Here is a 10,488-nt window from a genome sequence, read left to right as displayed (position 1 = left end):
GGTGGGCTGCGGCGGGAGGGGCCAGGCTGGGGCGCGGAGGATGGGCCAAGACCCGCCCCTATGCCTACTGCAGCCTTGCAGCCCACAGTTCCTTTCAGGGTGCACGAATTCGTGCACTGGGCCCCTAGTCCTATATAATAAAACCCTAATATGCAAACTGACCAAACGGCGGGACAATTGGTTGCTATGATGCACACTGACCACCAGGGGGCAGATGTTGAATGCAGAAGGTGCCCCCTGGTGGTCAGTGTGCTCCCACAGGGGGAGCACTGCTCAGCCAGAAGCCGGACTCACAGCTGGCAAGCACAGTGGTGGTGGCAGCGAGTGGGCCTAAGCCGGCAGTCAGACATCCCCCGAGGGGTCCTGGACTATGAGAGGACGCAGACTGGGCTAAGGAACCCCACCCCTGACCAGTGCACGAATGTCGTGCACTGCTTTCGTGCACAAATGTCGTGCAATGCTTTCATGCACCAGGCCTCTACTATATATATAAAAAGCCAGCCCTAGCTGGTTTGGCTCAGTGGATAGAGCATCAGTCTGCAGACTGAAGGATCCCAGGTTCGATTCTGGCTAAGGGCATATGCCCAGGTTTCGGGCTCAATTACCAATGGAGGGTGTGTGGGAGGTAGCCGGTCAATGATTCTCTCTCATCATTGATGTTTCTATCTCTCTCTCCCTCCCACTTCCTCTCTGAAATCAATAAAAATATATTTAAAAAATAAATAAATAAAATAAAATAAAAAGCCAGCCACTGGAACGCTGGAACAGCCGGAACGACCGGTCACTATGACGCCCATTGCGGCAGGCCAACCAGCCTGATCGGGGGCGGGGCCAGCCGACCAACCTCCTGCAGAACCCCCTCCGACCTGCCCAGCCCCCCCCACTTCGATCAGGGGTGGGGCTGACCGGCTAACTTCCCGTGGCCCCTACCCCCCACCGGCCTGGCCCTGATCGGCCCCATGCACAAATTTGTGCACCAGGCCTCTAATTAAAAAGTGACTGTTTTCCTTCAAGAATGTAAATCAAAGCAAAAGCAGTTCCACTGTTAATGCCACCAGAGCACTTAGTACTCTGTGTACGTACCAGAGCACTTAGATAAAATAATGGCATAGTGCCCTAGCCCTATGGACCAAAGGGTTCTGGGTTCGATTCCGATCAAGGGCACCTACCTCAGTTGCAGGCTCCTCCCCGGCCCAGGCCCTGGTCGGGGCTTGAGCAGGAAGCAACCAATCGATGTGTTTCTCTCACATCGATATTTCTTTTTGCCTTTCCCTCTCTCTTCCACTCTCTCTAAAAATCAATGGGAAAATATCCTCAGATGAAGATTTTTAAAAATGACATAGTAATAGCTAACATTAATTGAGCACATACTATGTTTTAAGCACTTTACACTTAAGTAACATTGTCTAAGGTTACACAGCTAGTAATTAGTAGAGTTGGGATTTAAACCTGGACAGTTCTGCCCGAGTCCATACTCTTAACCAATATATCCATCACATAATTTTTACACCATAGAATGATTTTCTTCTTTTAGGGACATGAACTGATACTAGAGATGTAACATTCCACTTAAGTATAAAAGAAGACTGGATTAAGCCATAGTACATATACTGGTAGTGATAATGGATTCTTGTAATCACTAATAGTCTGTTCATTGCATTTTGACAATCGTTAGTTATCCAAGAGAAGACCGCCCCCAACTATCCTCTTAAGTATATGATTGCGAGTGGAAGAAGGGACAGAAATCAGTTTTGGCAGTTTTTCCAATTTCATTTGTGAATTTTTAAAATATAAATGCAGGGATACAAAGCATTCATGCAAATCAAAATGTTTCAGTAAACAAGTTTCAGCAGTTCAACTTTATAACAATTATAAATAAACCTGTTCAAATTTTCTGAACAATGTCAGCATTTGGATTTTTTAAAGAAACAAGTAAATTTCTTACTGATGGAACTCAATGGTGTTTGTAGCACTTTTGTCACACAGTAGATTCCATCCATTCACTATACTTTCTGAGTTGTCTCACATGCAAGTACATATTTTTTTAAAATATATTTTATTGATTTTTTACAGAGAGGAAGGGAGAGGGATAGAGAGTTAGAAACATCGATAAGAAACATCAATCAGCGGGATGTGCCCGCAACCAAGGTACATGCCCTTGACCAGAATCGAACCTGGGACCCTTGAGTCCGCAGGCCGATGCTCTATCCACTGAGCCAAACCGGTTAGGGCTGCAAGTACACATTTTTAATGTCTGTCTTCTATGCTGTTCCTATAAGTCTGCTACTAAAATACATTAAGTTATAAAACCCAAAACAAAAACAAAAACCCAACCACCTAGACTTCAAACAACCTGGACATAAAGTTAGGTAACAGTTGAAATTTCTGAAAGTCTATTCCAGTGGTCGGCAAACTCATTAGTCAACAGAGCCAAATATCAACAGTACTTCTTCAAAATAGACTCGCCCAGGCCGAAAACTGACTTCTGCGCATGGGCCACGAAGTTTCAATCGCACTGTACGTGCGCGCCCGCACGTGGTATTTTGTGGAAGAGCCACACTCAAGGGGCCAAAGAGCTGCATGTGGCTCTCGAGCTGCAGTTTGCTGACCACAGGTCTATTAGATTAGATATAATCACTGCTTTATTTTATTTTTAATCCTCACTCAAGGATATGATTTTATTGATTTTTTGAGAGAGAGAAAGGGAGAAAGAGAAAGGGGGTGGGGGGAGAGAAACATCGATGTGAGAAAGAAACATCATATGCCTCCCATATGCCCTGACCAGGAATCGAATCCAAAATCTTTTTGGTGTATGGGATGACATTCCAACTAACTGAGCCACATGGCCAGGGCATCACAGCTTTATTTTAAATCACAGCAAAGACATCTGTGACTATTCACAGGTCTATTTGGAAAATAAAAGGTTATTAAAAGTTTCCAAAGATCATTATTAGCAATAAATATTTTAAAAATGGTAAGAAAGCGATAAGAAATCCAAAAGGAGACTAGTGACTGAATGAGTCCTTTTATTTGCATAGCTCATTACATTTGGATAAGTCTATGATGAGATCCTGAAGTTTATATTTTTAACATAGGTGATTCCGATACAGGTCATTTGTGGTCCACAAACCCATAAGAATGCTTGACCCATAGAGAAAAGCTATGGTGGTCCATTAACTTAAAAGATCTAAGGCAGTGGTTCTCAACCTTGGCTGCACATTAGAATCACCTGGGAAATCTTTTTAAAATCCTGATTTCTGGGCCCCATCCTCCGGAAATTCTGTTTGTTACTAATGTTGTGGCCCCACCCTATAACAAAGAAACAGAATTTCTGGAGGATGAGGCCCAGAAATCAGGATTTTAAAAAGATTTCCCAGGTGATTCTAATGTGCAGCCAAGGTTGAGAACCACTGATCTAAGGAATTACTGCTCTGGAGGTCCATTAGGAAAAGAAGTCAAGTGATGGGCTGATAAGTACTCAAGTAGGTCTTTCTGATGCCTCTTGAGAGAGCCCTACTTTGAAAAGAGTATAACAGAAAAGCATTTTACTCAACAGGTTTACTGAGTACCTACATACTCCAGAGAATATGCTAGGTACTAGGAAATACATAGTGACAGGCAGATAAGTGGAATCTAATGTAGAACCACCAAGGGAGTAAAAAATACAGGGAATGAGAGAACTTTCCTCTACTGGGGCTATCTTTGACTTTTACAGTGGTCGGCAAACTCATTAGTCAACAGAGCCAAATATCAACAGTACGTCTTCAAAATAGACTCGCCTAGGCCGAAAACCGACTTCTGAGCATGGACCACGAAGTTTCAATAGCACTGTACGTGCGCACGTGGTATTTGTGGAAGAGCCACACTCAAGGGGCCAAAGAGTCACATGTGGCTCGCGAGCCGCAGTGTGCCGACCACTGACCTAGTAGGATAAACAGAAATTTATCCAGCTGTCTAAAAAGGGCCCTCAAGTGGCCAAGAGATAGTACTGCAATACTTAATTTCCAAAGCAAGAGATTTCATCCAGTGCAGCTTCAGCATAGAGGAAATTTAGTGGTAGAAGGAAAACATCAAAAAACTTTTGTTTCATGTCCTGTTGGAAACCTTTCTAAAAGATCTTAATCTACTTTGCTGCCTTATCGTGTATAGGAGAGTGACCATCTCTGAATTCAGTACTGTCTCACTGAACAGCAATGGTCTGCAGAAAATGGACCTGAACCTTTATTGACCATAGGAAGTGTTCTTCTTTAACTAGATTGTTTTAATTTGCTTTCTTTTTACTAATTTTGAATAGAATTAAAACATAAATCAGATTGAAGACTTAAGTTAACCAGTCACTGATGAAGAAAAATTTTAATGTATCTACTCAGTTTACAAAGTTTCAAACCTTGGCCTAGTTAACAAATGTAGCATTGGTAAAAATTTCCTGGAAATTTCTCTACTGCTTTTAGGGGGGAAAAAGAAAATCAAATATGAATGAAGCTTCATTCTTGGCTCATAGATATAAAATTTCACTTTCCAGGGGAGGTTGCCCTGGAAGGCAGATCTTCTGGAGAGAAAGTGGTGGGGAGTGGGAGAGGGATGCACAGAGATAAAAATGGCAGGTAGGAAAGAAGTATCGGGTTCAAATGTTTTACCTCAAATGAGTGCTAAACAAAGCAACTTAGTAACTCCCTCTGAGAAAATTCTTAGTTGCTGAATTATAGTTTCTAATCAAGAAACTACTTCAATCCAATACATACTTCAATGCTCCTAAACCTTCTCAAATCTCAGAGATTTAAGACTCAGTCCTAAGTGTAAAATCTCTGCCTCAGAGACACAAAGGCCACATGCTTAATACTTACCCACACACATTTTGACATCATTCACAGTGAAGTCTGGATCTGGCATCCTATGAAACAAACACCAATAAGCATAACTTAAGTGGGAAGCATAACTTCTTTAGTTGATGTTTTTTCTTTTCTTTTTAACACTCTAACTTTAAGAAAAAAATATGTTTTTATTGATTTCAGAGAGGAAGAAAGAGGGAGAGAGATAGAAACATCAATGATGAGAGAGATTCATTGATTGGCTGCCTCCTGCACACCCCCTACTGGGGATGGAGCCTGCAACCCGGGCATGTGCCTTGACCAGGAAACATACCTTGATTTCCTGGTTCATAGATCAATGCTCAACCAATGAGCCACGCCAGTTGAGCTATTTTTTTTTTGTTTTAAGATTTTTTTATGTGGAGGAGGGCTATGCATGCCCAAGGCCGATTTGATTTGATTTTTTAAAATCAGTGTGCTTTTTTTTAGAGAGGGAGAAACGGAGAGGGGGAGAGAGAGAAACACTGATATGAGAGTGAAACATCCATTGGCTGCCTCTTGCACACACCCTATCAGGGATTGAGCCCACAACCTAGGCACATGCCCTGACCGAAATTGAACCAACAACCTTTTGGTGCATAACATGATGCCCAACCAACTTAGCCACACTGGCTTAAGCAGTGTGAAGTTTTTTCTTAAAGTACTAAGAACTCTCCAGTCGAGACACGTCAATTTTCTTATTTGAGCTGAAAATATATTTTAAATATAAATGACTTGATTTTCTTCTTATCTCAACTTTATTTTCTCATTTACCTGTAACAATCATTTGTAAAAAAAGAAATATACACCCTTTTAAAACTAAATGAGAAATATTATCAATACTGCACTGTCTATAGCTCTATGTGTAATATGGCCATTTCTCAACCATATCCAATCAGGCCAACAACACTTACTTTATTCCAAGTCCATCAGAATTCTTGAAAATCAGAGGGTCTCTTAAGCCACCCCGCTGGATATACTCCACATTAAAATCTGTCACCAAAGGAAAATAATTGTTAGGATGGCAAGAGGTATAGCTGGAAAAAGATAACTGAGAAGCAGGATTCAGGGATTTGCTAAGTCTGTATTTCCAGGGTAAATTAAAAATTTAATCAATAGGGGGTAGCTCTATTAACGAGTCATCTCATAAGTCCTAGGCAGAAATTATCGTCATCCTTCCTCTTTTTAAAAAAATATACATTTTAATTGATTTCAGAGAGGAAAGGTAGTGGGAGAGAGAGACAGAAACATCAATATTGAGAAAGAATCATTATTGCCTGCCTCCTGCACGCCCCACAATAGGGATCAAGCCCACAATCCAGGCATGTGCCCTGACCGGAAATCGAACTGGGACCTCCTGGTTCATAGGTTGACACTCAATCATTGAGCCACGCCAGCCGGACATCATCCTTCCTAATAGCCAAAAACTGTAATTCTGTCCACTACATTCCTGTTGGTTTCCCAAGGAGCAAAGCTGCATGGTACACATGGAATCACACATCTCAGTTTTGGTGGGAGGTATATGCATAAAAGGGCTTTTATTGTACTACTAGTGGCCTGGTACACGAAATTTGTGCATGGGTAGGGCCCCTAGGCCTGGCCAGCAATCAGGGCCAATCTACAGGGTGACTGGTGGGGCGATTGAGGAGCCCCCTGCTGGCACCCGCCTTGGCTGGCCTGGCGCCACTCACTCGCTGGCCCAGCCCCCCCGCTGCCGCCAGTCGGGGCCTGCAGGCTAGGGGAAGCTCCTATGTTGAGCGTCTTCCCCCTGGTGGTCAGTGTGTGTCATGGCGACCGGTCGTTCTGCCATTTAGTTGATTTGCATATTAAGCTTTTATTATAGTATAGGATTTATAATTAAACCCAAACCAAGGAAAGGGAGAAAAAGAAGGAAGAGACTTTTAGAGAAAAATTCTAACAACATTCCTGCCCTAATAAATGCTTGCTTCTTCTAATATAGCAAAGAAATGACTCACAGGGTGGGAGGATTTGGGGATGGTAGTGTGTGAGTGGTACTGTGTAAAAAAGAAAATAAAGATAAATAGCTGCATAGCATCAACAGGTATATTCTGGCTGCATAGATGCTTACTACAGTTCCCAGAATTTAAACTTCCTACATCAAGGGACTATAGGTCTGAATCAAAATAATACTAACCTTTTCCCTCCATAAAAGTAACAAAATTTGCATTATATTTGTTGGTGTGAAGTTTCTCTTCCAAGTCAAAAGTTCTCTTCCCTTCAATTTCATCATCTGAAATGCCATCATCTTCATAACGTCGTCGCATGGTACCACGCTGGGGAGAGAGGGACATTAGGATGAAATCATGTAATTTTTCATGCCTATCTAAAAGTGGTCAGTTTTCCCTACACGTATGGACAAAGTGCTACTTTTAACTTCAGTTGCTATGTCAAGCATTAGTATTCCTTGCCTTAAGATCTTTCTCTTAACGAAAGATGAGTGTTTTCTGAGAATGTATGGAAAAAACAAAGTTTTAATGAGCTACTGCGTCCCTTATTTGTGATATGTTCCCTCTGCTAACTCTTTCAGCCTAGAGATATAAATTTATAATAAAAATTTGACCAAAAAGGGTCTACTAAACATTTTACTTGTCAATCACTGCTTATCAGAGGGGGAACAAATTGTCTTTATGAACATTTCAGGCCAGGATACAAGATATAATTTTTTCACAGGGGAAAGCTGTATTTACAATACCTTCAATAATAGAGTACAACGTTTTAATTAATGAAGCAAAAACTCTAACATCAGATAAAGGAATAAAGTTAATCTAAACAATAGCATCCTAAACAGTAACCTCCAATATTTACTTTAAAGATGTCTTCCCAAAGAAGATATACAAATGCCAATGAGCACATGAAAATGCTCAATATCATTAGTCATTAGGAGAAGTGCAAATTAAAATCACAATGAGATACCACTTCACACCCACTAGGATGACTATTATAAAAAAGATGGACAATAACAAGTGTTGGCAAGAATGTGGAGAAATTGAAACCCTCATACATTGATGAATTCAATCTAAAATGGTACAACCACTTTAGAAAACAGTTCGACAGTTCTAGCAATTCTACTCTGAGAGGGGTGTGTGTGTGTGTGTGTGTGTGTGTGTGTGTGTGTGTGTGTGTGTGTATGTATGTATACCGGTCATTCTGCCGTTTGGTTGATTTGCATATTAGCCTTTTATTATATAGGATATAAAAAAATTTAAATGAAGTCCATACAAAAACTTGTACACAAATGTTCATGGCAACATTCATAATAGCCAAAAGGTAGCAAGCCAAATTTCAATCGATGATGAATGGGCTAACAAAATGTGATGTCCTATATAATAAAAGCCTAATATGCAAATTATCCCCTTGGGAGTTTGACTGACTAGGAGTTGGATTGCTCGCTATGACGTGCGCTGACCACAAGGGGGCGGCGCGGAACAAAGGAAGGCCCCAGCAGGCAGCCAGCAGCCAAGGGAAGGAAGGCTCTGATTGGCCCTGATTGCCGGCCAGACTTAGGGACCCTTTCCATGCATGAATTTCGTGCACCGGGCCTCTAGTACTTACATAATGGAATATTTGGCCATAGAAATAAATGAAGTATTGATAAGTGCTACAATACAACATAGAAGAATCTTGAAAACACTATATTAAATGAAAGAAGCCAAACATAAAAGACCACATATTGTATATTATTTACATGAAATGTCCAGAATAGGCAAATCCATAGAGATAGAAAGTAGATTAGTGGTTGCCAGAGGCTGGGAAGACAGAGAGAAAGGAAGTGACCAGTAAGATTTTTCTTCTTGATCATATATTATAGAATTGTAATTTTATTAGCCAATATTAAATAAATAGAAAAAAAAGATTTCTTCTTGACAGTTGATTTAAATCAAAGGGAATAATGGTGGGCTTCCTTTCAATGCTCTGCAATTTTACATTTCTGTTATTTTGCTATTGAGAAAGGCATCTTCCTTTGGTATAGCAGCCTATATAGTTAAGTATTACACACCAATATTTAATATTGTATGTGGTTTTCACAGAAAAACAACAACCTGTAATTACGTAATACACAACTGCTGAATTCGTTTTTTAAGTGAACCATTCTAAGAATTTCTAAAACCTTTTGCTTAACTTTAACTGTAAAAATATTACCTAATTACTGTCTTAATGGACAGTTTTATTTTCTTTATAATTATTTAAGTCCCAGTGCACGAAATTTGTGTGTGTGTGTGGGGGGGGCGGCGGCACGCGGGGCCCTCAGCCCCGCCTGCACCCTAATGCAATCCAGGACTCCTCAGGGGATGTCCGACTGCCAGATCCCTGCGGGATTGGGCCTAAACTGGCAACTGAACATCCCTCTCGCAATCCGGGACTGCTGGCTCCTAACTGCTCACCAGCCTGATCGCCCCTAACCACTCTGCATGACTGCCTCATCACCCCTAACCCCTCTGCCTGCCTGCCTCATTACCCGTAACCACTGGCCTGCCTGCCTGATCGCCCCTAACCACTCTCCTGCCTGCCTAATTGCCCCTAACTGCTCACCTGCCTGCCTGATCACCCCTAACCACACCTCTGCCTTGGCCCCTGCCACAGCAGCTTCGTCCAGACGGACATCTGGAATGATATCCAGAAGGTCATTCGGCTGTCTGGTGTAATTAGCATAATATGCTTTTATTATTATAGATCATATGATAATCCATGTGGTTTCTATAATAATCATTCAGCATTTATTGGAACAATTACATTTCACTTGAAAGAGTTTTCTAAGGGAAACTTAGATTAATTAGGTTTCCCCCCATTTTCTTTCTTTTTAAAACTCTTTTTTTAAAAAGTTTTATTTAAATTGATTTGAGAGAGAGAGAAAGAGAGAGAAAAACACCGATGTGAAAGAGAAACATTGATCAGTTGCCTCCCATATGCACTCCAATTGGGGATCAAACCCACACTCGGGGGCAGACTCAGTGAGCACCAAAGCTCCACTGAAGCAAGTCTTGCCCCAGAAGGGTGTCTCCAGCACAGAAGTTCTCCCACTGTAGACACAGCTGATTCTCACAGCCAATTGGCCTGGAGGTCAATTCCTCCCAGTGATACCTACAACAATCAAGGCTTAACTACAACAAGACTGTGCACAAAGCCCACAAAGGGGTGCACCAAGAGTGTCCACCTCAGGTAATTGGGGAGGCTGAGCCACTGGGCCCTATAGGACACCTAGCACAGAAAGCCACTCTATCAACACAGGGAAGCATAAAAAATGCGGAGACAAAGAAACAGATCACAAATGACAGAAATGGAGGAAAGCAAACTACTGGATATAGAGTTCAAAACCACTCTTCTAAGGTTTTTCAAGAATTTTCTAGAAACCACCGATAAATTTAGTGAGACCCTCAAGAAATCTAGTGAGACCCTCAAGGATATGAACAAGGACCAACTAGAAATTAAGCATACATTGACTGAAATAAAGAATATTCTACAGAGTTCCAACAGCAGACAAGAGGATCGCAAGAATCAAGTCAAAGATATAAAATACGAAGATGCAAAAATCACCCAACCGGAAAAACAAAAAGAAAAAAGAATCCAAAAATATGAAGATAGTGTAAGGAGCCTCTGGGACAACTTCAAACGTACCAACATC

The 10,488-nt window shown here is 41.4% G+C and overlaps 1 protein-coding gene across 5 annotated transcripts in view; it reads right to left on the bottom strand.

Moving 5' to 3' along the window:
* Positions 1-10,488, bottom strand: part of KDM2A (lysine (K)-specific demethylase 2A) — an 83,586-nt gene that overhangs the window by 42,086 nt on the left and 31,012 nt on the right. For all 5 annotated transcript variants that reach the window (XM_005864319.2, XM_005864317.2, XM_005864320.2 and 2 more), the window contains 3 exons: positions 7,003-7,141; positions 5,762-5,840; positions 4,845-4,891 (listed from right to left, as the gene is read on the bottom strand). In XM_005864319.2, coding sequence (XP_005864381.1) covers positions 4,845-4,891; positions 5,762-5,840; positions 7,003-7,132 — 256 coding nt within the window. In that variant the 5' untranslated portion in view covers positions 7,133-7,141. The remainder of the gene's footprint in view (positions 1-4,844; positions 4,892-5,761; positions 5,841-7,002; positions 7,142-10,488) is intronic.

The sequence above is a fragment of the Myotis brandtii genome, unplaced genomic scaffold, assembly GCF_000412655.1.
Source record: "Myotis brandtii unplaced genomic scaffold, ASM41265v1 scaffold187, whole genome shotgun sequence".
In the NCBI taxonomy this organism is placed as follows: Eukaryota; Metazoa; Chordata; class Mammalia; order Chiroptera; family Vespertilionidae; genus Myotis; species Myotis brandtii.
The sequence above is the reverse complement of the archived record's forward strand: the minus strand, read 5'-3'. Positions and strand labels throughout refer to the sequence as shown.